Raw genomic sequence first — 27,758 nt, 5'->3', positions numbered from 1 at the left:
ATCAGAGGTATTTTAAGGTAGCGTGGGGAAAGACTCACCTCAAATTCAAACCGAACTCACCTCCTCATGTCAACAACATTTTCTGAAAATGTTTGTTCAGCTGCAAAGAAATAATGATAATAATATTAATTTGCTCATACGTAACCCCACCCACTTTCAGTGCCTGTCCAATGAGAAGGTTACGACCTCTTCACTTGAGAGTCTTTAGGTCAAATTTTACAAGAACAAAAAATAGTAATGGCATAAAGTGATGCATGCGACCTTTCATAACAGAGGAGACATGACTCATGTACCCGTTAAACAAGTGTCATGTGAGTCATGTCACATTACACCTGGGGTTTTTCATATAAAATATCTCTGGTATCTTCAATGAAAATTCTAACCAAATAGTCCCATACTCAGTGCTAAAATTGTGTTTCTTGTGAAAAATAACGTATATCTTTAGGTAATAAAGTTGATATTTAGAACTGCCGGTGTGGTGAACATTTTGGTGGAGAACTGCAAAAACTGCTAAAAGATGCTATATCAATACTTACATATATCTTTTAAAATAATACCATAAATCAACTAATATTAATCAGGATTGAGAGGCTATAGCAGTGGTAGTGTGAGTATTTAAAAACTGATCCTAACTCTTCACTCTGCTCATTAAGGGCTTTAATAAGTCCCCTGCTTAATTAACACACACCTCCAAAGGGTTTACTGAGATAAACTTTCATCCCAGAGTAAGGCCAACAGTTACTGTAAAGGACACTGGTTGCTGCCTCTTACTGACTAGTTAGAGTAACTGCACAGAGCTTTAGAAAATACAGTTCAGAGCAGCTGCTTTTCCTCCAAAAGTTTTAAATAAATCTATGACAACCTTTGAGTGGCATCTGCTTAACATTTCAAAAAGACAATGAGCAACTGAAAGCATACAAACCCTGAAGACACCTCAAGCTTTAAGGAGAATGTGCTTTTGAGCATGTATGCAGTGCTAACTATTTCCTCTTGTATCTTCTGTCTCTTTTGCTACAGAGCCTTCTGAATCAGGAGACCTCGAGAGGAAAGCCAAGATGTGGAAGAAGTCAAAGGTGACCGATCAAACTGCCGCTGGGCAGGCGGGTAAGTGCCGAGTGATAGACGCCCTCACTGGTTAGGTCAGTCAGGGGTTTGTATTGCAGCTGTCGCCGCCTGTATTTCCTCTTTTCCGAGGAATTATGATGAACAGGATCTATTTGACAACTAATCTTTATACAAAATAAAGATTCATGTGACATAGCATTCAAGGAAAACAGAACCTGCAAGACAAGAAAACACCTGGGAAGCTTACCACGTCAAAGATTACAGGTCGGTGTGTATACACATTTTTTTCAAAGATGTGGAATACCCAGGACATCTAAAATAAATGCTGTATTATGTTGAGGGCTGATAATTTCTCCTGTGAGAAAATAAAGATACTATAAGCACCTCAGCTTTTTCTTTTGTCAAGTGGAAGCAGTTCAAATATTACTCATGATTTTTCAAGAAAACTCAACAGCAAAGCATATTTTTGGTCAGGACACAGATGCTTCTTTTCAATGGAAGATCTTTGTTACCTACACAAAAAAACAAAACAAGCAGCAACAACTTTGAATGTGGCACTGGCCATATCATTCATCTACGTCTCTGTCCCAAGGATGTGATTATGAAGATGTCTGTCAAATAAATAAACACCAGATGCCAGAAGATGACATGCTCATACTAAATGGGATCTAAAGTGAAACAAAAAGTCTTCATGACAAACAGTACAGTAGTTAAAGAATCAAAGAAGAAGAAGAACACTAAGAAGAAGAATACAGCTGATGCTAACAAGGACGATCAACAAAATCAAGCAAGCTGCTACCACCATTGAAAATGAAATGGTGTCCTTGATTATGGACAAAATGAAGCCATCTATTTAATTAATTTTCAACAAGTTGCTTTTCCGCAAAGTATTTAAACATAATTTCTCTCAAGCACTGCGCAGGAATCATCCTGAGATGCCAGCAATAAGAAAATGCCTGAGCGAGTTAAGTCTAATCAGCAGTTGCACAGCACAACTATTTACATGTTGCTGTAACAACATATTGCTAACATACTGTATTATATTTTGTCTATGACTAACCATTCTTTGTTGTGTGATATTTGTTCTGCCTAAGTTGTGTCTGTGTTTGTGCTTCCCATTCCTGGGTTATACTGTATACTGTGGTGTTTCATGTTAATTGTTTCCATAATCCTGTCGAAGTTCCAACCTGCCATGGTGCTTCTGTCAGGATTAATATTTACCTGTCCTGTTCCCTCTCCTGCTGTCACGTTGCGTGTTTAGTCGACGATTCAGAAGGAGTTCAACCAGACGACAAAGGTATGCGAGCAAAAAAGAAATCCAATTACACAAACGACTCACCTTCTGTAAGTGCATGTCTCCACGTTGGGTGAGTTGCATGTATGATGTGGTCTTCATCACGCCTCGAAAGGTGTCATCTGAAATGGATGATTCAACTTTCAGTGTCACAACAGATGCATTTCATTGTGACATTTTAAACCATCTCCATATGAATACTAGCTCAAGGCTGTTGCTAGAGGGCACTGCGGTTGATTTCCATGTGTCTGTACTTTATCTTGTAATTTAAAAAGAAAATTGCACTTTTAAAAACGTATGTCCAAATGCTAAATACTCCTGTACAGTATGTTGGCACAGTTCAGTCTCAATAAATGAACTTGCTCTACAGGGACATCCCCAAAGCGGTGGCATGATCTCTCCTAAAATCGAGCTAATGTGACTGGCATCCTGAGCGCCCCTTTAAAATCGCACACATCTTCAAGCTTTAACATAATGAACTTGTAAATTAAAAATAATATTCATCAACTGCAAACAGCAAAAAATTGGTATCAGTAAAAAACACTACAAGTCAAATATATTTGAGGCTGTAATTGATATGATGAACACCAAGGCAAACTGAGTCACCTCTTTGAGTTACCATCCTTTCTGTATTCCATTGAGATTTCCGGCCTTTTCATGCCTGACCCTCATGCTCTCCTTGGCTTAACTGTGAAGACCGGGACTGTCACAGTTACAAAATTGCAATTTCTATGATCATAGCAGTTCAAAGCAGTTCAAAGCAGGTCTAACAGAACCATGTGCTGTCAAGTTAACACAGAACATTGAGGTGTGGAGGTAATCAGCTGGAATGACACCCGGGACCTCTGGGAGCCCTTAAGCTTCACCCAACTCTCGATATCTTTTGATTCCTTGTATTGCTTCTGCAATTACTCTGAGGGAATCTGGGGCAACATAAGTACACAATGCTCCGAGGTATCAAATCATAGATGGCACTTGCCTTTCTCTGTTAACATGGCTATGAAATAAAAAAAGAAAATTAGAAATTATTACTTTCCTTCTACAACAAGAATACTGGTGGTATATTTGCAGTAAATCTCAATTATACTGTTATTGATGAAACCCAGGACATTTCAGACCAGTGAATCTAATTACATTGGGACACAAACAAATGAAAACAGTTCTTCATGATTCACAGTACGTGCTTTCTAGCTACAAATTAAGAGAGTTGAACAGCAAAGAACTGCAAAGTTAACAGCCACAAGGCTGCACTGATGAGAATAAACACATCACACAACAACAGTGGGAACATGTTGGTGAGTCAGCAGCTTTTGAAAAGCTTATCATTCATTCATTTATTTATTCGGCGAGACAAGCCAGGTGTATTTATGAAGCTCCTTTCATACAAAAAGGCATTTCAAAGTGCTTTATAAGCCATAAAAGACATGGAATAAGAAATATTTAAAAAGCTAAAATAAATGTAAATGATGAAAGCACAGAGCAATAAACAGAAGAAAGTGCAGCACTCAAGTGCAGTTTGAAAGTGCTTAATATTCAGAGAGTTAGACAACTTTAATATATTCTGTAAGTTTGCTCCAGCTCTGTGTAGCTTTGTGGTCAAAATACATATGGTGCATTTCTATAGCTACATTTAGTGCAGAATAAAAATTACTGTAAGTAAATATTGTAAAAAAATGAATAATAAGGATTGGGAACACTTTAAAGCTATAGTGCGTAACTTTTTTGAACGTCCGTTACATTCAAGCCATTGCCAAATGAGTTGCTACAAAGCTAATTAAGATTATCAGCTCCACACAACTCTCTCTGTATTTCTCAGTATGACTATGTTCAGAAGATTGTGTCGTCCGGTGACTTTCCCGTGCAGAAACTCGAGTGAAGATAATTACCTCTTCTGAAGAGTCCATCATGTTTTTTTTTAATCCTCCGTGTCCTCCTTGGCCATTAGCAACTGTGTGGAGGAGGGGTGGGGGCGCATGCGCAATCACAGAAGAATGTATTATGTGGACACGCCGACAGTTTTGTTGTCATTACTTAGAATTCCTCATGGGGGAGACAGAAACTATGCACTATAGCTTTAAACAACTTTTTATACTCTGCTTTCATTTCAGTTGTTGAAACTGTAAAGGGTCAACCATTCTTTTTAAGGAATATCAACCCTGGTAACAATTAATCCTCATAAGGTCCAGGTACAAGAAAATTAGTCCATTAAACCATGATGCACAAGCAAAAAAATGTTTGGGGGTAAAATGGCTCAATACTACTAAGCACCTATGGGGACATAGGGGGGAGAAAAAAACACAGATACATTCTTTTGCTTTCTTCTGAGAAATGTTTGGGTTTGGGAAAAACTTTTTCAGGTTGAAAAAAAAACAAGAAAAGTCAATGTCCTTCCGGATTAGGTCAGCATCATGGAGTCAACCACAACAATGGAGCACACACACCGTGGGAGAGGTTCATAGAATAGAAATCCCAGCGCAGGGCGTCACAGTTCGCCATCAGCCCGCTGTGACCCCCAGCACTGGGGTTTGCGCTGGCTGAATTCAAGGTGCCACAGCCGCTTACTGAAGGTCTGTCTCCGGAACTTCCATCCGCTATCCTCCCGGTGCAGTAGTCTCTTAGTGGTAGGGAGTAAGGCAGAGGGACTGCTCAAGCTAATTATTCTCTCATTTGTGGTCTCATAAACAGTAAATTCATCAAATTCAGTGTCCCGTATGCCTATTTTCCAAGCTACTGTTTTTTAATTGTTGTGGTTGTTTCCATGGTGCTGAATTGGCCAGGAAGTACATTGACTTTTTTTCCCAAGCTGAAAAAGTTCAACAGGAGAATTATTTTTCTTTTCTTTTTCACCCATCTACTTTTTTTATCACGAGAATCGGATAACATATCACATGGAAATCCATCTTGTCAGGCTTCAAGAAAATGCGTTTGTGTCCGCACAGCAGCGGACAAAACCAATCAGTGTCCGGGTGAGGACCTACTGGCAGCCACGGCCGTGGTTTAGGTGTGTGTGCCGGCCACGACTGTTCGTTCAAAACAACAATGGCGGACGTGATAGACAGATGGTTAATCCAATCACCTGCCAGGTATTTTTTGAAAGTGCCTGCTCATTTCCAAACAGTTTCCAATGATGGCTGTGGTGGCTGTGATGGTTCTGTGTTAACAAACCACTGGGCGCGTAAGGCTATGTCTCCTTATGGGCTCCGTATATTACACAAGTAAAGCAAGGACATCAAAAAAGCCCTACACTGCAACTGTATTAAAAACATAAAGCAGTTCAATTATTTCAGCCATAGGCATTTCAGACGAGGACTGAAAAAACACCCAGCTTTTTAGTGATTTCAGCCAAAGTAGACACTCATCCATATGACAGCTATCAGGATCTTTTGAACAAGATACCAAGAGTCTGTTGATGTTTGTGATTGTGGATTTAATATGACTATATGATTAAATACTTTTTGCTGACTGACCCATGAAATCAATGCCCGGCTTAAACATGCAGCTTTAACTGCTGTTCCACATTAATAGGCTGATCAATATTTTCATGCAAACAAATTGCGAGAAAAAAAACGACCAGCTTGTTAACAGCAGCAAAACTCATGCAATGTTATCAGTGCTCTGCCACATACAGTACATACTGTTCTGTAGCTCCTGCCGCAAGCAATTTACCTCTAATGCGCTTAAGACTGCAAAATGCTGGGGCACCTTGCTCATTTCTCCTTACTTAAACTATATATTCTATAGTTTATATTCTGCCTAATACAGGTCTTACATGCCAAGAGAAAATAATTAAAGATCGCTGGACCAGCTGAACCCCTGTGATCAGCATTAAGTAATGCCACCCTTCGGGATTGCTAAGGGTTAGTCCATATTGGTACTCTCAAGTGTTCTGGGACTTCTGCAAGGCACTTAAACCTGCTTCAATGCCTAATTTTGAGTTTTAAATAGCTTTACAAGTGAGCTAAGTTGGACTCATCATTTGTACCCTGCGGACCTCTACAGACTGCTGAGGGCAACGCTTTTTTCCCCACACAGAAAGCTTCTGGCCAACCTTCCCTGTTTTGAGTGCTCACAATTTAGACTGAACTGTGCTAGAAATAAGAAATAATATAATACGAACATAGGATTGGTGTTAATTAATTACAGACATCAACCTTCATGTCAGTAACAACTGCTGTGGCCATGAACTGCGTCTTAAGACTTATGAAAAGAGTAAAATGTCATTAAAAGTTATTCAAATGTTATAAAGTCAAACAACTGCACTACATACATTAACACTAAAATGTAGGCTTCACTAGACTTGAAACCATCCATTTGCAACATTTTAATGTGTGCACATAAACTACGGAACTTTAGAAATGGACTTTAATGTAGAGTAGACCATATACTTATGCTCTGTGTACACACAAAATGAACCAGTAATTTGACTCACATTGGGATTAGTGAAGTGTTTTTTTTGTCTTTATAACCTTAAATTTGCAAGCTAGAAATAAGAGCTGAAAAACAAGTTTTACATATTCTTGTAATATTGTTTTTCTTCAGAGAAAAAAGCTCAGTTTTTTGCAAATTCATGTAATACTTTATCTGAAATAAACAGAGAGAGAAACATTGATTCAACTATCTTAAGCCAGAATATTAAAGTTGAATATGAATTGTCTCAAATTCTAATTAACATTAACTGAAAGATCCACTCACGTTTTCAACATGACATAAACATTGATGTTTATGGCCAGAATACTGAATTTATTATAACACAGACTATAAGCTTATTAAGCCTGCTACTTACATAAATAAAGTCACTTTGGGGTGCATGTTTATATGAGGATTAAACACTCACTACTAATGATAAGTACTCTATGAGGTGGGAGAGAAAAAGTACATTGTTTTAAAACTATGACTTATATTACAAAGTTGTCTTAAAAATGTGGTTTTACACATTGGAAAATTGTCTTGATGCATACATAAGATGGAAAGGTTTCAAACTTTTGACCGTACTGTTGGTCGCACAACAGATACTGCTACTTATGAACTCTGTTTTGAGGGTATAGTGTAAGAGCAAAGCCAACACACAGGAGAGTAGGTGGGGCTGTACATTTAGCATGTTGCATTTGCATTTACATATCGCTATTTACAAAAAAGTCCCCCAAACCATACGGCCACATAGGTAATTTGTTCTTAACCTGTAATAAAACCCATAGGAGCTATTTTATAAATTTCCGCTCCTAGCAGTGGCAGGAAATATGACCCACAGGAGTGTTTTTCATTTCATACCTAAACGTAACAGCTAAAGTTTTAAACATGTCACAGATGGGTTAGGTTTAAGCACAAAAACAACTTGGTTAAGTTTAGAAAAGATTGTGGTTTGAGGATAAAATCGCTACATTTGTTACATTACTTCACTTCTTTGTAAACGTAGATGACTTAAAGTGCTCATATTATGCTCATTTTCAGGTTCATAATTGTATTTAGAGGTTATATCAGAATAGGTTTACATGGTTTCATTTTCAAAAAACACCATATTTTTGGTGTACTGCACATTGCTGCAGTTCCTCTTTTTACCCTGTGTGTTGAGCTCTCTGTTTTAGCTACAGAGTGAGGCATCACACTTCTGTTCCATCTTTGTTGGGAGTCACACAATAAGTCAGTCATACGTGCAGTAGCTAGGTAAGGACTACTACCTGGTCAGATGCAGAGTATGAGGGCGTGCCATGCTAGCAGCTAGGCGAGCATTATAACGTGCGTTCCACAGTAGAGCTTAGATCTGGCCCAAAAAATCAAGCCCGACCCAACCCGAGCCCGTACACGTTGTATCCGAGACCGGCCCGGCACATTAGCCTGGAGCCTGCTTCATGTGTCTGTTCATCATCCAAGTCCCCGTTTTATTTGCTGTCATAGGCGAGCAGCGTGCCGCCCTTAGCCTAATGCACTTGACAAAGCCGAAACATATGTTGTCACTGCCCACGACTTGTTTAAAATGGTTCCATACCTCCGACTTTCCTCCAAACTTGCTCATAGGTAATTCTCCTGTTTTTCTTTACATCTTCAAGCTCCATGTTGCACTTAAGCTACACACAGCCCAGCAGCCCCGGTGTGATGTGTGCGAGAGGAGGAGACTCCGCGCATGACACGTGTTGCATTTTGTAACTGTAGTCCAACTGGACACATTTGTTACTTTGGCCTACATATAGCCTATATAGATAATATATCTGATTATGGCATAGCTTTCGCCCCACCCAATTAGGCTAATAAAGTAATGATTCAAAAAAACACAAATGCTTGATCAAGGGCCCGGCCTGGCCCGAGGATAGTGGCGGAAAATAACGGGCCGGGCTCGGGCTCGGGCTCGGGCAGAGAATCTAAACTCTATTCCACAGTGACGCATGTTCTTCACGGAAGTAAAGGCGGGACTACAATAGAGCTGTTTGGAGCAGTTTGTGAACAGTGTTTTCTGTTGGAGATGGTTAAGTGCCTTTGGGGTGTACTTTGGGCTTTTTCACTTTGTAAACCTATAACATGCACAAAAAAGATATATAACACAATAAGGGAAAAAGCCAAAAAGCATAATATGAGTACTTTAATGATGCAGAACGTGACGTAGTTCCGTTTGATAACTAAAGCTAAAATAACTCGCTGTTTACTTTTATTTTCAAACGAATATCAAACAGGACACGAACATCGGTCTCTAGGGTAAAAGTCCTTTGTTTGTTTGACCCAACCATCAACCCTCCTGCCCACTCCTAGCGTACTTTCTTAGTTTTAATACCATGTCACATGACTTCCTGCTTTGCTCCCGTCATAATTATGACAGCCACTAGAGGGCGCCGCCTAACAATAAATGGAAATATGGGTCGTAATTGCTGCTTTTACAAACGACCTATGGGGTCATTTTTTCATGTCTCCTATTTACACTACAACTACTGGATTGAGATATTTTGTCTTTAGGCAAAGAAGCCTTTAGAAGTTTGATCCATTATTGTGGATATTTCATCCGAAAAATATGTTGCGTGTTTACACTGACAAATGTTAACTGGGTAATTTGTCTGGGTTTTCGATTTGTGTTTATTATCCAAGTTTGAACTAAATCTAAATAGAGTCTTAAAAAGCCTTTCTTAAAAAACTTTTTTTCTTCACAAAGGTGGCTCCTCTAAATAAGTCATTAACATTGTCATGCTTTAATAAGTACACTGTATCTTTAACTTGTCCCCTCTATAAATTAGGCTTGTCTAATTGTTATTATTATTATTTTTAATCAGGCATCAAGAAAAAGTCGAAGGTGCCCGGTGTCATGATAACGCAGTTTGTTGAGGAACTTCCAGAGGGAATGACAACTCCAGATTTCACCCGCAAACCCATTGCTCTGACTATTCAAGAGGGTAAGTCTTCATGTTTTTGAGAGATAGACTCAAATCCATAATAACATTTAAAAAAAAGATTATTATTATTTTTCCAAATACATAATCAAATGTGTGCTGGACAGTTAAAAAAATATTGACCTAAATCACAAATGGCAATAAGCAAAATGTAGACTTCAGGAGGGATGAGCAGCCATCCCTACCACATACAGTATGTAGAGATTATTCTTATATTATTCAATTCTTATTAATATATATATTTTTATTTTATATATAATTACATTTTTGTGATGAGATGACACTCCTTGACTAGGGCTGAATTATGTGAAGTTAGATGTATAAAAAACGTACACAACACCAAATGATGAAACATATTAAACAGCATCTTACCCTAATATAACAAACAGAACATTTCAAATAGAAATGTTTGTTCAATTATTTTCATGTTGGTAAAGTTTAAATATGTGCCATGTATCTGCAACATACCCATTTTTTTAATGAAAATATAGCAATGAATGATTAGTCACTAATAAGAAAGTCAACATTTAATTGTATTGCAGGTAAATTTGGATTCTTTAAGGCCATAGTTGTGGGCACCCCAACACCTACTGTAACATGGAGCAGAGCAAACGGAGAAATACATTTTCACCCCGACATGTGCCAACAAAAGTACGATGAAGTATCTCACGAACATACCATTGAGGTAAGCTTTAGATGCATTTGAGGTATAAATGAAGACAGTCTGCAAGAAACAACAAAGGCATGGTCATATTATGTTTCCAATCAACAAAATTTACCCACCCTCTAAAAAAGTTGTTTGCATTTCATTAGTTCCCTAAGATCTCTCCAGATGATGCTGACACCTACAAGTGTTTTGCAACAAATGAATATGGAAGGGCTATTTGCACTGTTGTCTTGAATGTTATTGCAGGTAGGATCCTTATTATACTTGCGTCTCTCTAGTGTGTTATATAATCTAAGTTGGCACATTTGTATTGAACTGTGACAAACAGGGAATTGAAACTAAGGCAATTGTTTCTACAGTTGGATTCTCTAAGACCAAGGAATTTCAAAAGCAATCAGAAGAAGGTGAGATTTCAAATGCATGACCCGCAAATACTGTTTTTAGAAATGTACTAGTTGTTTATGTTTGCTGGCTGTCAGGGTCAAAGCTAACCATTTAAGGCCAAAGACATTACAAAAAGAGAACTAACACTGCACCTGTCAGACACAAATAGCACTCAATATGAGCAAACTAGCAATGAAATTTAAAACACATTCATCACATTTTTTAAAAAGACACTTTCATGGAATAGATGAATAAAGGTTGATGGTTTTCATCTAAGCAGTCAATACTTGGAATGATGCAGCAGCTCAATTTATCTGTGCTAGAGCCTAGCCAACATATTTTCATAGAAAAATGACATTCATTATATTATTCATTAATTTAAAATTACGTGGGGGAAAAAAACGTATGTAATGGTGCATCTGTCATATCAGTGCAGTGCCACTGTGCGCTGTCTCTTGACACATTAATGGCTCTCTAAGAAATTGACTGAAAAACGTGAACATCAGCAACTACAATTGTGCGGTGTTCGTTAATGTTTTATTTTATTTTAAAAAAAACAATTCTTATGGAGCTTTAATCAAACTATCATATAGTATGTACATTGTCAATGAAATGTAAACATGCTGCTAGGAACCTGTTCTTTTTTAATACTGTTGTAAAAAACAAATATGACATATATATTCAGTGGATTGATGTTTTTTGTTATGGTTCCCCAGATGTAACGGACCTAAGAAAAAAGCTTAAAAAGCGGTGAGTGAAATATTGTAAACTTAGCGGTTTGTATCCTTTTATGGTAACTTTTTCATAATGTTGATTCCTTTTCTATGAGAGTATTTATTTCAGTGAAAACACAATGGGGTGTGGGGACAATTTTTCTTTTTTTCTTCTTTTTACAGTAATCCTGATGGAACACGTGAGCAAAAGCCAATGGAGCCAGAAGAGAAGATCTGGGAAATTCTCCTTAGTGCAGACAAGAAAGACTATGAGCGCATCTGTGTAGAGTATGGTATCACAGACTTCCGCCACATGCTAAAGAAACTCAATGCAATGAAGAAAGAGAGAGATGAAGAGATTGCAGAGGTATGTGGCCTTATAATTCTACTTTAATTATATCATAAGCATGTCCAAACATTTGTTGTCTTTCTAGTATTTGTTAGTTGTTTTTTTTTTTACCCGACTCATTCAAAAAATCAAATAATGTGTTTTTTTTCTCTTTAATTCTACTGTAGTTTGTTTCACACATCGGTAAACTGAAACCTATTGAAGTCGATGACAAGGACTGTGCAACAATTGAATTGGAAATGGACCTCAAAGATCCTAGCAGCAAAGTTTTCCTGTACAAGGTGAGGGGGGTTAACTACTAACTCCAGTGTTATCTTACTGCATTTTATTATATATTATCAATATGGTAACATGCCCATAAATTCTGCAGAATGGCGTCATGGTTCCATTCACCACAGAAGACAGCGAGGAAATGAAGCATAGTTTGAAACAAGTTGGCAAGAAATTTATATTCAAAATTGGTAAACTAAGTTCAGAAGATGCTGGACTCTACTCAGTGGATGTTGGGGGCGTCAATGTATTCTCCACAGAATTTAAAGGTATGTCTTCATCAAGTGATTAAAATTAGATCAGGTTTCCGTAAATTCAGTCCAAGGATAACTGATATATTGTTGCGGTTCGCAGATTCTTTTAACTGTAATTAAATGCACACAATGAGACAGGCCAGCCACCAGGGACCCTATACAGGGGCAAGATATATTGAAATGAAAGTAGTCTCTCTCTGCTTACTTTTCTATTTGGTGTCTTTCTGTAACCCTGCAGTGCCTAATGTTGACTTTGCTGTCAAAATACAAGAGGTTAAAGCAGAAGAACGAGGGGACGCCCTCTTCCAATGTGTCCTGACTGCCCCTCTGAATGAGCTCAAATGGTTGGGCAAAAGTACTCCGCTGACCAATGGTGAAAAATTTGAAATCACTGTATCTGAAGATAAGCTTATCCACAAGTTGATTGTGCGGGACTGTATGCCTTTGGACGCTGGTATCTACGCTGCTGTGGCAGGAATCAAATCATGCAATGCCTGGCTTATAGTTGAAGGTGAGAAAACAACTCTCTTCCTACTATTTATAATATATATATTCAGTTTGCATCAGCCTGTTCTCATGAACCATTCGTTCAAAAAGTTAAGCACCGTAATTCATAACCATTACACTTTTTTTGCTGTATTGACTACATTGACGGCCGCTGTATAAGAATGCAGCTGGCCGCGTAGGGAGGAGGTTAGGGAGGTTGGGGAGGGTGGTGGGCGTTAACATACAGGACTTTAAAGCCAGAGAGCAGAGTTCGCTTCCTGGGGAAAAGTCTTTCACCCAGGAAATGCGTGTTCCTTAGAAGATCCAAACTACAATCTTTTTCCTAATCTTAACTAGTTGTTTTGGTGCCTAATATTAACTTTCGTTGCGGCAAAACACTCATATTTTGTGGACTAAATTGAACCGCAATGTCCGCCGAAGCGATAGGGAGCTTGCTATGCTTTGTACCCGGCTCAATGTCACCTATTTTTGGGTTACTGAACCACCAACTACCGTTGATACGGGTCATGAAGCTCTGTAGTGGCTTAAACAACTAGCAACTGCAGCTCGGCGTCATGGAGCTTGTAGCCAGCCGGCGGTCTCCTAATTTCGTAGGATATCATACGTTTTGGTGTGCGTACATTTTCGTACGATCTCATACGGACCCGTTCATGAGAATGAGTTGGTTTGCATGTATACATATGGAATACCACGAAGATACTGACACCAAATAATTGTTAAATTCTATTTTGATATTCAACTTAAAATTATACTTATACATTTTACAAATCTTTTATAGCTGACAAAGATCCCGCAAACAAGGGCAAGAAGGCAACTCGCAAAACTACTATGGCTGGAGGTGGCAATGACGAAGATCTGATAAGAATAGCTAAGGAACAGCAGGAAAAATATCAGAAAGAAATGGAAGAAAAAATGGAGGCTGCCAAGAAGGCTCAAGCTGAGAGAGAAGTTACAGAAGCAGCTGCTCGAGCACAGGCTGAAGCAGCTAAAAAGGCAGCAGCTGAAGAAAAAGCTGCAGCTATGGCAGCTGCAAAGGCAAATAAGGCAGCAGGCGGCAAGGATGCAGTTGGAGGTGCTAGAGGTGCTGGAGGTGCTGGAGGTGCTGAAGGGGCTGGTGGTGCAGGCAGTGCAGGCGGAGCAGGCGGTGCAGGCGGTGCAGGCGGTGCAGGTGGTGCAGGCGGTGCAGGCGGTGCTGGGGCTGATGGAACTGGCATTGGCAAAGGTGCAGGTGCTGGTAAAGGCATTGGAGCTAGTGCTGGTGGTGCAAGCGGGGAAGGTGGAGGAGAAGATGGAACTGGAGCTGGGGGTGGAGCTGGAGCTAAAGGTGGAGCTGGGGGTGGGGCTGGAGCCGGAGCTGCAGCTGGTGAATGTTTGAGAGGAGGGGAAGATGATTCATTTGAAGATTTTGATGAAGAAGGAAAAAGAAAAGGAGCAAAAGGAGGAGAGGGAGAAGTACAAGCTGGAGAGGGAGGAGAAGGAGATGGAGATGGAGAAGGAAAACAAAAGAAGAAACGTGTGAGAGATGGTCCACTTGTTCCCGACACAGTGATAGGTAAGAAATTAATTCACACTACAATGTATGTTGACAGACTTAACGACAAAAAAATGTTCTCCAAAATGTGGCCTGTTATTCTTCTAAATGCTCATCAGGATGCAATATAAACATCTTCGTAGAGAAACGTCTTTATTTTTGGAAATGTCGTTATTAATATCATTGATAGTAGTAGCGTAGAAGGTATATATGTATTTTGTCGTTGTGTTTGTCGTTTTGATATGTCTCTTTTTTCTTTTGTCTACATTTTGCAACACTCTTGATCTTTATAATGTTACTGTTTGTCTTTTCCATTAACTTTCAGATTCATTAATAAAAGTCTATTAGTCTTTAATTCATATCTTTAAAAATATATTTAACCAACAATCAACAATACTCTAATAATATGCATGACATTCTGAAATAAATTGGCTATTTATTATCACTAATAGGAGATAGCATTGATGAGGAAATCACATATCAAGAAGGTGAAAATTCTGGGAAAAAAGGAAAACGTCCCAAAAAGAAAAATGTGGAAGTTGCAGAAGCTGTTGTTGGTAAGAAATGTCAAAGGCTGCATGCTGTAGACAATTTACTGACAATTAAAGTAATTTGCAAACGAAAATTACTTTGACATCAAAACGGAAGGAAATCCTAAACACTTCCTAACTTTGGTGTAGCTGTATTAAAGGACCGGTGTGTAGGGTTTAGTGGCATCTAGCGGTGAGGTTGCAGATTGTAACCAACTGAATACCTCCTTCCAAGTGTGAAGAGAACCTACAGTGGCCTTCAGGTGAAAGCAAAAGGCCCACTCTAGAGCCAGTGTTTGGTTTGTCTGCTTTGGGCTACTGTAGAAACATATCGATGCAACATGTCAAGTTCTGTGTGTAGATATGAGCTCATTCTCAGCTAACCGAAACACAATGATTCTTAGTTTTAGGTGATTATACACTAATGAAAACATAATTATGAATATTATATTCCATTTCTGCCAATAGAGCCCCCTAAATCCTACATCCCGGTCCTTTAACAATAAATTGATATAACACTGACCAAATTAAACTGCCGACACTGACACTTTACAAAGTGCTAAACTGCTCCGCTTTGCCGATCGTACAATTAGCTAAAAGCTCCATGTGGGCTGGGTAAATTTCAAGACATATATATAAAAAATATACAGATTATATATATATATATATATAAATAAAGGTATTGTTAAGCCTCAGTGACAAAATTTACTTTATCTAGTTTATAAAAGATTGTAGCAGGAATTCAGAGGTATGTTTGTTAATTATTCTTGATTCTTGGAGTTCTAGAAATTTAATAGCTAATTTTCAGTCCAAAAACAATTAAAAACCCTGGGCTTTAAGTATTTACTTATTCACTATCTGCTTTATCAATAATTTTGCCAGCATTATTTATTATAATTGTATACGTCTATATCTTTCTTTGTTTTTGTGCCTCTTCTGAGAGCCAGACAGCAGGATAGCATGCATATGCTATGCTAAATTCAGCATTCTCCTCCATCTAATCATTTACTTAAGGAAATATAGATATGTTCTATATTTGCGTTTTGTATGTATTATGTGTGCTTTCATGTTTGTAGACTTGTGTGTCTTTTTGTTGTCATAAATACCTTGTTTGATTCATGTACAAGTTTGTTATGGGTAAAGAAATGGAAAAGGTGACTTAGCTACAGCAACATAAAAGGTGCCTGGTCATAATAGATTTTTAGATTTGGTATTTTTAAGTAACAGAAATACTACAGTATATACCATTCATTGGTATGTAATGGTACAATACTTAATAAACTTAAAGCTATAGTGCGTAGTTTCTGTCGCCCCCATGAAGAATTCTATGTAATGACAACAACACTGTCGGCGCGTCCACATGATACAAGCCTTCCGTGATCGCGCACCCCTCCACCTAGTTGCTAGTAGTCACGGAGGATTAAAAAAACATAATGGACTCTTCAGAAGAGTTAATTATCTTCACTCGAGTTTATAGGACTTGAGGTTCAGGGCTTAGCCCGGATCATTTAAATAAACTGAATGCAGTGCAAAACGGCGATTGGCTTGCCCAGTTTGTTAATAGCCAGTGTATGTTCATTTCAGCTGGCGAGTTTGTAGATGTAATTTATATGGCGCTAACATTTGGCCTAATCATAACTGGCCTGGCAACCCAAAGGCCAGGGTTTTGTTTCCAGATTAGTTAGGCTATTACAAGAATAAAGTCACTATATTTCAGAAAATAATCTACCTGCACCATAGTCTGCTGTGCATTATGTGATTGCTCTGCTGATACGGTAGATCTCAGACCTTTTGACAGGCACAGAGCCCAGTTTGGGTCTCTGAATGAGACAAAATTTAGGTAAGTGGCTGTAAGCTGCTCTACATCGAAGGTGGAAAACCGAAACTGCTGCAGAAATACACGGAGCACAAACACGTCACATCTGCCGCAGCATGTCGAGAGCAGAGTGCATCCATAAACCTGAAGAGCTTTTTACAGCGAGAGTGGACACTAAGCAACGCACAGGTCTGCTTCAGAGCTCAGTGTGTTTGAGTCCGAACCATGGACTGGAAACGTCACAGGAACTTCAAGGTGATAGCAACAAATACAGCATAGTTGGACCCCGCACGTAGCTGCCCGTTCTATTTGCCTCGGAAAAATAGAGAGAGAGAGAGAGAGAGAGAGAGCGAGAGAGCTATCCGGGGCTATTCATAAACCATTTGGGGCTGTAGCCCCGGTAAAATCGGCTGACGCCGCCTCTGGCCATGCTGAGAAATACAGAGAGTGTTGTGTGGAGCTGATAGTCTTGATTAGCTTTGTATCAACTCATTTGGCAATGGCTTGAATGTAATGGACGTTCATTAATATCAAAAAGTTACGCACTAAAGCTTTAATAAAGGATTTATAATACCATGTAACAAGTGATACTTAATAGCAAGTTTTATCTGCAAAATGAAAAACAATCCATGAGGTCCTTAGATTAATTAAGCCACTTCACAATGGCACCATTATGGAACCCATCTTTTCCTCACCTTTTCCACCACCCTCTTCTTCCGTATTGAAGCTAATGCTTGTTTTTTCTGTTTTCTGTTTGCTGCTGATCTTTTTTCATGCTCCATGTTCATGTTATTTGTTATTGTTAATGTTTTCATTGATGTTATTTGTAAGGCATATCCAACAGAAAATGAGAAACATTGGATTGATGGTAATTACGATGATATCCCCTAAAACTGCAAAAGCAAAAAACACAGAAGCGAGTGGTGCCACTGGTGATAATGGAAACGGGCCAGCAGCAGGCTGTGATGAATCTGCTGAAAATGGTGAGGGTGCGGACGGCGGTGAGCCAGCAGCAGCTGGCATGCGTTCAGGCCGTGCACGGCAAGGCCCATTGATCGTGGAGACAGTTAGTGGTAAGATTACTGGCGCTGCATTTACTGCTGCATGGGAAGCACTGCCGCTGAATGAAGTCATTTGATGAGCAGATGACTTTTCCAGGGGTTTAAGGGTTAACATAAAAAGTGTGTGGTGACTGAGCAGAATGCTGCATTTGAACTCTAATTGGTTAAATGGCCTTTTAGAATTATCAGAGAGTTCAGCAAGAGTGGATTTGTGGACCTTAAGATTGCCTTTAAGAAATGCTAATCAAATCTGATGCACTAACAGTTTTTGTCTATAGTACACAATTTAACAGTGAAATTAATCTAAACATACTTTAGTCTTATGTTTTGTAGACATTAGAACAACATTTGTTATATAATTTTATTTCTATGACCTACAGGTTGGATATAAGCAGGCAATGTGTCCACCTCAGAGAGAGTCAGTGAGTGAGGGTGTGTGTGTGTGTGTGTGTGTGTGTGTGTGTGTGTGTGTGTGTGTAAGTATTGTTTAAATGCACCTGTGCTCTGTGTTAACAATGTTGCTTGCCTTTCTAATTGTTAATTCAGGATGAGTCGGTGCATTGAGGTTAATTATTTAAATGAGAAAACGCAGAACTGATCATGTTCTTGACGCTACAACTGCTACACGTGTGTGTAAACACAATCTTACATAATTTGAAGATGGAAGACAACCCAAACTGACTTTGGAGGATGACCACACAATTTCTGCACAATGAAGACTGAATTCAGATCAACCACACAAAATGCTGATTTCTTCCACTGACTTAGGAAATGTCAGTCTTGAGTGGGATTTTTTCTTATACGGTATTTTAAAAGCGTGTATTTCTTTCAAGAGTAACTAAGTGAACAGAGGCAAATGAAAGCCTCGCTTAAGGTATTCTTATGAGCTGCAACGCTGAAAAAACTTTCAAGATAAAGAAGACCACTACCAAACAAGACCGAATCATCAAGCTACTCACTGACCAAGTTTCAAATAAATGCCAAATGCGATCTTCTTACATTCCTTACAAACTTGGATTATATAGTTTCTTCAAGTATGATATTTTCTGACATCACATCTGCATTTTAACATGTATTTTATAATTGATTATAGAATACGTGATATCAACAGAAATAAAATGTGTGGTGTTGTCTGTGAGGTAAGTGTGTACACATCCATGCATGGATGCATTACAACAACCTGAAACAACAGCTTGTATGCAGAGGTTAGCTGTTGGCCCTGTGCATTCACTAACTTACTGGTTGATGAATCCTCAGACCCAGGAGTTCACTTTCATGCTGGGCTTTCTGACTGCAAAGCCATTGTTGGAGAAGCAGCAGAGCTGGAGTGTAAAGTGAGCAGGGAAGACTGCGAGGGAATCTGGTACAAAGATGGAGATGAGGTAAGCCCAGTGTCTAAATGTGGTTGTTATGAATAATATAGGCTTCGATGTAATTGCAGTAATATAGCCAAACAGGAATTGGCAATTATTGTATTCATACAGGTGAGAGCTTCAGATGAGAGTTCATTCATATTTGTTGTGGTACCGTTTATTTTTCCAGATTAAATCATCTGAGGGTATAACCATTTCAAAGGAAGGAACTTTCCACAGGCTGAAAATTCACAAAGTCACAGAGGAATTTGCTGGAAAATATAAATTTGAAGCAGATGGGCGGAAGACAGAGTCCTTGATTATTGTTGAAGGTAAAAAAAAAACTTACAGAAATTGCTTACTTGCATAAACAGGTTGCATCACTCATTAGAAAGTGCCCGCAGGTCCTGGTCGTGATAATAATGGATTTTTTCACTGCTTTTATTTTGAAGTTTATCTCACTTGTACTACTTGTAGATACAATAGCATGACATTGCTTAAAAAAATCTGTATTGTTTTACCAATCATTTTAGATCCACCCAGATTTTCTACTGAGGACCTGGAAGCATTTAAAATCACTTCAACCGTGAAAAAAGGACAAAAAGCTACCTTCAAACTACCTTATGTTGGACGGGAACCTATAAAAATTCAGTGGTACCTTGACGGTGAAGAGCTTTCAGAAGAAACAAATATTAAGTTTGATCACTCAGAGGGTTGCACCTGTCTGTTCCTAACTAAGCTGCAGCGCAAGGACAGCGGTGAAGTCAAACTAAAACTCAAAAATGAGTTTGGCACTGTCGAGGCCTTCAGCCAGCTAGTTGTAATGGGTATGTATACAACATTATTTTACAGTATTTGGTATGCTGTTATAGTCTAACTAAATTACATTTTGTTACACTTCAGGTTAAGTGTTCAGCACAGATTCATATTCTATATGCTACTTTGTTTTCTGACAGATAAACCCACTCCTCCAATGGGACCTCTGGAAATTGTTGAAGCCTCCTCCTCTGCACTTGAATTCAAGTGGAGGGCCCCAAAAGACAGTGGTGGCTGCAAGATAGGCAACTATATCCTTGAACGAAATCAAGTTGGCCGCAACACCTGGAAGAAGGTGGGGCCAATTGGTCCAGAGGCCAAATACAGGGACACAGATGTAGACCATGGCAGGAGGTACTGCTATCGCATAAGAGTGGAGACTGAAATGGGCACCAGTGAGCTGATGGAAACGGAGGACATTCAAGCTGGAACAAAAGGTAAACTCAGAACAATATTATAAAACTATGTTATCTTAGAAATACAACTTTTTTAGTAAAGGCCGGTCACACCACCCATCATTTCACAGCAAAATTAATACCAATAGCTAGCAAGGATTGGCAGCTTCACAGGAGCAAAAAAAATACACAATTGTTTTGCATTGAGTTCAACTCTGGTGAACCCACAAATTTGCACCTTTAACCAATAGCAAATGGTCTTGATAGTGTTGACCTTGGGAAGGGAACGGAGAACTGCAGAGCACACAATGGACCATTGTACCTTCTCAGTTGTTTTGCATCATCCAGTTTTATTTAACCCTGCTATTCCTGAGTATATTCCGCTCCACAAAAGAGGCATGATTTTCAGATAGTTATGAGACATTGTCCTGTTAGCAACTCTTCAATAACTATTTATTGAATAAAACAATGTACAATTCTAAGAACGGCATCACAGGGGAAAGTAAACGTCACATTACAGAGAAAATAAAAAGGAGCTCAGAGGGCTATTGAGACTGCATTGCGCTTGCATGTTCTGGCTTGCTAGCATGTTAGCCGTTATATCACCAGCTACAATAGTTCACCAACCAGCCCTGTGATTATCCCCCACATCACCAAGCCTCTACCATCACTTATTTCAATAGATGACCAATGAATTTCGATGAGCCACTTTCAGGTGTAATCGGGTCTCCCCAGAACAAACCTTTGTAATTTTAACATCACAATCAATTCTCCCGATTCTACATTTTTGACTAGGAAATGACTTAAAGAACCCATTTTTTTTGTGTGTACAGCATACCCTGGACCTCCATCAGCCCCAAAGGTTATAAGTGCCTTCAAGGACTGCATCAATCTCTCTTGGTCTCCTCCATCCGACACTGGAGGAACCAATATTCTGGGATACAAACTTGAAAAACGCAAGAAGGGCAGCAACCTGTGGGGCGCAGTAAACACACCTGATGACATGATCAAAGGTTACTCTATTATTCATACATTATGTCTGTTTGATCATTTTATAATAGTCTGTTACAACACATAAGTTAATGTTTATTGTTGTAGTTCCTATATTGCATATTTATTTTTCCCATATAGGTAAGGGAGTCGGTGTTAAAGATGTTGTCGAGGGCATGGAGTACGAATTCCGTGTGTCAGCAATCAACAACTCTGGAGCGGGTGAATTCAGTACACCATCTGAGTTTGTGTTTGCCAGAGACCCTAAAAGTAGGTGGACATTTAGAACAGTCATTATTTCATCAACACATACAGTCAAATTGCAGCACTGAATATGAATCATGTGTTACAGAGCCTCCTGGTAAAGTCATAGACTTTAAAGTGACAGATTCCACCTACACAACCCTGTCCCTGTCTTGGACCAAACCCAAGGACATTGAGGGGGTTGAGGATGAAGCCAAAGGATATTTTGTGGAGATCAGGCCTGCAGAAAATACTGAATGGGATCGCTGCAATGCAAATGCAATAACCTTGAATTTCTATACAGTGAAAGGCTTGAAGTCAATGGCCATGTACTGGGTGAGAGTCATCGCTACTAATGATGGAGGACAGGGAGAGTCACAGGAGCTGGATAATTACATCCTTGCTATGCCCCCTCCAGGTAAGAAAATCATGATTACTAGAACTCTACTGTATCAATACTTATTAGTGAAAGACCCAGTAGTAGTACAATAAGTGAGTTTAACTTTAAAATCCTGACATTAGGTAACCTAAATAGATTAACAGATACTCCACAAACCCAATTAGGAGTTACCTTGTTCAGGATCATTAAAGCATGGTTTGAACAAACAAGATAAATGCTATGATGTAGGGATGTCAAGAGACCTGGTACTTCGGTACTAAAATTGTGAAAATGTGATGGTACTCGTTTTTCTACAGTAGCGTAGGTACCGGAGGATGCAATTCTTCCGGACCTGACGGGGAAGTATATGCCTACAAGTGCTCTAGTTTGCCACTAATTGCTGTAGAAGAAGAAGAACGCCCACCAGCACAGGAAAATAGAGCGCCTCATCTCCGTTGCCGTGCACGACGGCTTGATTGCAGTCAGCCTCTGGCTTTACCGTAACATTACATCTATAGCAACAGCTTTACCGACTTCACCTGGAGCTCGAAAACCGAAAGTAAAGTCAGTTTTTTTTTTCTCTACCGGCAGAGAGAAACAGACTAATAAACATGCTTGCTGTCTGGGAGTTCCAGGTGAACTCATGGAAGACAGTACCATACGCTGGCTGTGTGGTGATGCCAGGCTTCAGAGCAGCGGGCTGTGCGCCTAGAATGCAACTGCAAATTCAGGATATATGTACATTTGCAAAGAAAATATTTATTTCTATATTTTTAAAAAAACTAATAATAATCAACACAATAGTGTACGCATGAAAACCTTCATTGTTTATTGTGGTGGGGCATTGTTTGAATTAGTAAAACAAATAGTCCAGGTCAAATGAAGAACACAGATGATTGCAGCAGTACAGCATATTGTACTATAACATAAAAGTCAATTAATATTTTTGTAGTTTTGCAGTGGAATCATGTGATTTTTCTGGTTTGCCCTTTATCCTGAAAAAGCTCAAATGAATGCCATAATGACCAACTTTCACCCTTCTGTTTACCTAGTGAGACCACGATTCACAGATGCCAAAATGAAGAGTTTCATGGTAGTGAGAGCAGGAAATTCTGCACGATTCAACATTAACTTTGAGGTAATTTAGGAAGTATTTAAGAAGACATATTTAGCAATCTCTTTTTGTCCTTAACAAAATTATATTTTCACATTCTTTTTAGGCCTCTCCTTGGCCTGAGGTCATCTGGCTGAAAGATGGAGTACCAGTGTCTAAAAAGGTGACCATCAGCAATTCAGAGGGAACATCCCAGCTTCTGATTCCTTCTGCTGAGCGCAGAGATACTGGAATCTACACTATCATTGTCAAGAATATTGTCGGCCAAGAATCATTCAGCACTGAAATTAGAGTCACAGGTGAGTTTGGTAAAATACTATACGTTCTTACTGTATGAATAATTTCCTCCTTTTCCATATACTGTAGATAAAAAGAAAAAAACATTTGTATCTGAACTCCAGATGAGCCAAAGCCACCAGGTCCCGTGGAGACAGACGAAAATGTTCCTGGCACAGTGACCGTTTCATGGACTGCATCTCCAGATGAGAAACGTGATGACAGGCTGCACTACATGGTGACTAAGCGTGATTCAACTAAGACAGCATGGCACACCATTGGAGATCACATCTTCAACAATAGATTCACAGTCTGCAACATAATGCCGGGCAGAGAATACCAGTTCAGAGTCTATGCAAAGAATGACATGGGCGCCTCCAAACCTTCTGAATCACAAAAGTGGCTTATTCCTACTAAAAAAGGTATGTCAATGCTCATGCTTCCTTATGCATCTTTCATAATCTACAAAGATTGCACCGCCTAATTTACTATCTACTTTAAAAAGACTGATGCCATTGGGCCATACATTTATTGCGTCAACGTACAGTTTTTTTTTTCTGTATGTTTTTATGACTTTATTTTTGTCTAATGAAAGTGCATAGGTCATTACACAAAATGCAGATTCACATTTTGGGGTCAATACAATAATTTAAGCCTCACCATCAGTCTAAAGATCAACCCTTGTTTTAGCCCTTAACATTTATTTTCTTCTTGTGTCAAGAGTTAAGAACAATAGTCTGTCAATATTCAACCAATTAATCTGGCCGATATGTTAGCTTTTGACTGGATTTGATCCGGTCATCTCCCTAAATATAGTATCTTTTAGATGTTTTTTTTTTTTGATTTGTTTTTATAGCTATCCATATAATTTTGATACCCCAAACCATTTGGATGACACTTTATTCATTAGCACAGACACAGAATTAAAAATTATTTCTATGTTGCTATGCTGTAATATCATGAAGAACTGTACCTGTAGAACCACCCTCAGGTCAATGTTGTCAATGTTCTCCCGTTACGTGATTACAATTCTAATTTCATGCCATGCATATCTAATTTCTTCCAGAAAAGTTTACTATGAACATGCCAGAAACAAAGGCATGTAATCTACAGTGTCCTCCCAAGTTCATTGTCCCATTGAAAATGCACACTGCTCCTCAAGGGTATGAATGCTACATGAGCTGTGCTATAAAAGGGGATCCAACACCTCATGTGACATGGCTCCGCAACAGTATCAGTCTAAATACCAACACTAACTACTTCATCTCCAACACCTGTGGAGTCTGTTCTCTGCTTATATTGAGGGTTGGACCTAAAGACTTCGGGGAGTACAAGGTTGTCGCAGAAAGCTCTTTGGGGAGGGCAGAGTGCTCCACTAAACTAACTGTCAGAGGTAAATCTTTACCAGAATGTAACTGTATTTTAAAGATGCCACTGTATCACTATGTTCTGCATTGATATGCATGTTCTACAGTGATGATCTTTGAAATCTGAAACTAATAACTGCCTTTGTCTTTTTTTGCAGAATAAATGAACACACTGAAGATGATCTTAAAATAATTGTTCTAAAACACTAACAGAAACCAAGTTGTGGTAATTTGCATACTGCATCTTTAGAGCTAAGCAAATCCTGTCAAATGTAGAATGAATGATTATTTAATATTGCCCGTAATACTTTCCTTATAGGTCGTTAACTCTATGACAAATTCCTATACAGGCTGGCATTTATTTAAAGTTAAACTAAATAAAGTCTTAGGCCAACAAACTTTGCCGAAAAAAAAGCAACAAATGTGTTTTGTTTGTTTTGATTTCAACTGTGCAATCCTCAATAAAATGCAAGCTTGAAATACTAGTGTGCAATTTGGCATGTTTCAATGGTGGTAATATGCATGTTAAACAGCAACGTATTTATAGTACAGGACACTGTGTAGCGGTGATTTGTTGATTTAAAGTGTTAATTTAAGGTGTTTGTCTAAAGCATTTGCATCTGCTCAGTTACTTTTTTTTAGATGTATAGTGATTGTTTGGTTGCAATTGTTTTTCCGTAATTGTGGATTTACAATCTTCCTTTATAGTGAAACTGAGATGACAAAAAATACTGACATGTCAAATGTTTATGATACTGACTGTTAGCTTGTGTTATACATATGAAAATGTGTGGGTTTAGTGTAAATAAAGACTTCATACTGTTACTTTGACATGGAATTTTTTATCTGAGCAGCACATCACTTTAAAAAACAGTTAACACTTAACAGACATACACTACCGGTCAAAAGTTTGGGGTCACTTAGAAATTTCCATTCCACTCCATTACTGACAGAATACCAGTTGAGATCAGTTGCATTGTTTTTTTAATCAGGGCAGCAGTTTTCAGATTACATTATGTGCTTACATAATGGCAAAAGGGTTCTTGACTGTTGTAGAAAGAATTGGCTGATCTTTAATGCAATATCTACATTGCCTATTATCAGCAACCATTCATCCAATGTTCCAAAGGCACATTCTGTTTTCTAATCTGATATCTTTTTAAAAGGCTAATTGAGAAAACATTGGAGAACCCTTTAGCATCGACTTGAGCATATATTGCGGTCATGGGTCAAAAGCAAGTAAGTATTGAAATCCATACCGCTTGTTCACGTTCATGAAGTTTTATGTGAATAATTTATGCCCAGCCTTCTTGTATTACCTCCCTAGGCATATTTTTTGTAAGGTCAGACACAAGTCCAAGTTTAGAGTCACTGAAGTAGAGAGGGCCAACAGTTGCAACCTGGGCTAAAACATGTCAAACCAGTGCAGGATGACACCTCTCAGTTTCAAAGTAAAGTGCCTATTACAATGTTATATATGCTATAATATGTATATTTAATATATGCTACTATGTAACTTTTTTCTGTTCTGTTTCAGTCTAACAAGAGAGTAAAACATAACTTTGGCTCATTAGTATTAGAATGACATTTAGGTTGTTGTTTTTTTGCTTATCGTCTGATATGTCCAGTGTCAATAAGTAAATAGGAACATTTATGCAAATGGTCTCATTTTAGACAGACTTCCGGCATGAAAATACGATCCATTAATTCAAACATTTCTGAACATGTATTGTTATTACCATTTCCAACAACCGAATGGAAGGAGCTAAAATTTAAAAAAATCTGAATTTAATTGACACTTACCTCTTGTTAAATGTTGGGATGAAGATCAGGCAGCCTACATGTACAATTAAGCGAATGGAGAGGCAGCTCAGCCCATGCCACTTCTATGTCACTTCTCATGAGACTTCCCTTTTTAAAAAGAGCAGCCAAAAGCACCCTGCTGCTAAAATACCACTTTTGAGGGAGGGATTAGAAAGCTTCACTCCTGCATTCCCTCAAGTGCCCCCTTTTCAGGAACCTATAGCACTTAAGGGCCAAAGTGAATGTCAGTAAACCTATCCCCAGAAGCCACAGTGAAAAAGCAGTGGGTTAGGTTGCTTCGAGTGTCTCTGAAAGACTTCATTGCCTCTCAAAACGAAAAGCCCACACTCAGGAATCAGCTGGAACCTGGCCGGCAACAGACAGCGAGAGAACAGTTCACTTGAAAAAAAAAATAGTAAGTCAATTGACCGAGTACTGTGAAAATTCCTAATATGTGTATATGTCATTTCAGCAAAATCTTTATTCTGTTAGCCAATTTATGTAAATATGTATATGTTATATGTGCTTATCTGACACTAGTTTACATTTTACTGTATATTAACCTTTGGTAAACATGGTAATGAGACCTTATTAGTTAGCCTAAATGAGAATTTCTATTGATGCTGACAGCAGTTTAAATTAGTTCAGTATATCTAAAATGTAATATGATAAAAAAAACAATATGATGAGCTGTAATAATGTTTATGTCAACTTTTTTAGGCAAGCGGAATTGTCTAAGCTTGATAAGAAATAATACAAAGTAAAAAATGTAAGAAAGATCACGATCAGACTAATAACTGTGCAAGTGCAAGAGAGTAGTGGTAACTGATAGTCAAACTACAGAAACTATTCAAACTAAAATTGGTCCTTCACTTTCCTCCTGCCACAAGTGGTTACAGTACTTTGCCAAGCTTTAATGTGACATTTTATTTAGTATTTTATCACAAAAAACTGACAAGGTAAAAGTATATGCACTGCTATACCATGTTGCTCTGAGATTTAGGACATGGCCTGACAGAACATTCATAAATCAATTCACACCCTTGGCAGCTATTTTCTCTCTCAGACAAATATAGTTTCAAAGCAGTGACAGCAGTACACCAAATGTGCAAAACTGCTAAATATGCAGACACTACATCAACTGACAGGACTCTGCATAATGTATTTTAATTAAATGCAATATTAATAGTAAAGTGATAAGAACAAAAGGTTCTG

General features: G+C 38.5%; 1 protein-coding gene across 1 annotated transcript; it reads left to right on the top strand.

Annotated features, from left to right (window-relative positions):
- Positions 1 to 1,055: 1,055 nt before the first annotated feature.
- On the top strand, positions 1,056 to 24,903 carry igfn1.1 (immunoglobulin like and fibronectin type III domain containing 1, tandem duplicate 1). The gene is made up of 25 exons (XM_078247311.1): positions 1,056 to 1,104; positions 9,610 to 9,729; positions 10,269 to 10,411; positions 10,540 to 10,639; positions 10,753 to 10,797; positions 11,494 to 11,524; positions 11,674 to 11,857; positions 12,007 to 12,120; positions 12,210 to 12,378; positions 12,602 to 12,874; positions 13,649 to 13,905; positions 13,937 to 14,233; positions 14,362 to 14,422; positions 19,066 to 19,190; positions 19,351 to 19,492; positions 19,694 to 19,987; positions 20,117 to 20,413; positions 21,205 to 21,384; positions 21,503 to 21,631; positions 21,714 to 22,022; positions 23,036 to 23,121; positions 23,204 to 23,396; positions 23,499 to 23,795; positions 24,440 to 24,766; positions 24,899 to 24,903. Exons 1-25 carry the CDS (start codon positions 1,056 to 1,058, stop codon positions 24,901 to 24,903), a joined length of 4,227 nt encoding a protein of 1,408 aa, XP_078103437.1.
- The last annotated feature ends 2,855 nt before the right edge of the window (positions 24,904 to 27,758 follow it).

Source organism: Sander vitreus, chromosome 4, assembly GCF_031162955.1.
Source record: "Sander vitreus isolate 19-12246 chromosome 4, sanVit1, whole genome shotgun sequence".
Lineage (NCBI taxonomy): Eukaryota > Metazoa > Chordata > Actinopteri > Perciformes > Percidae > Sander > Sander vitreus.
This window is presented reverse-complemented; position numbering and strand designations above follow the sequence as displayed.

Excerpts from the sequence above, each read along its gene's own strand:
- igfn1.1 (XM_078247311.1), top strand. The coding sequence starts at position 1,056 with ATGTGGAAGAAGTCAAAGGTGACCGATCAAACTGCCGCTGGGCAGGCG. Across the intron at positions 10,412-10,539 it reads CTCACGAACATACCATTGAG|TTCCCTAAGATCTCTCCAGA; the intron begins GTAAGCTTTAGA and ends GCATTTCATTAG. Across the intron at positions 21,632-21,713 it reads GTTTGCCAGAGACCCTAAAA|AGCCTCCTGGTAAAGTCATA; the intron begins GTAGGTGGACAT and ends CATGTGTTACAG.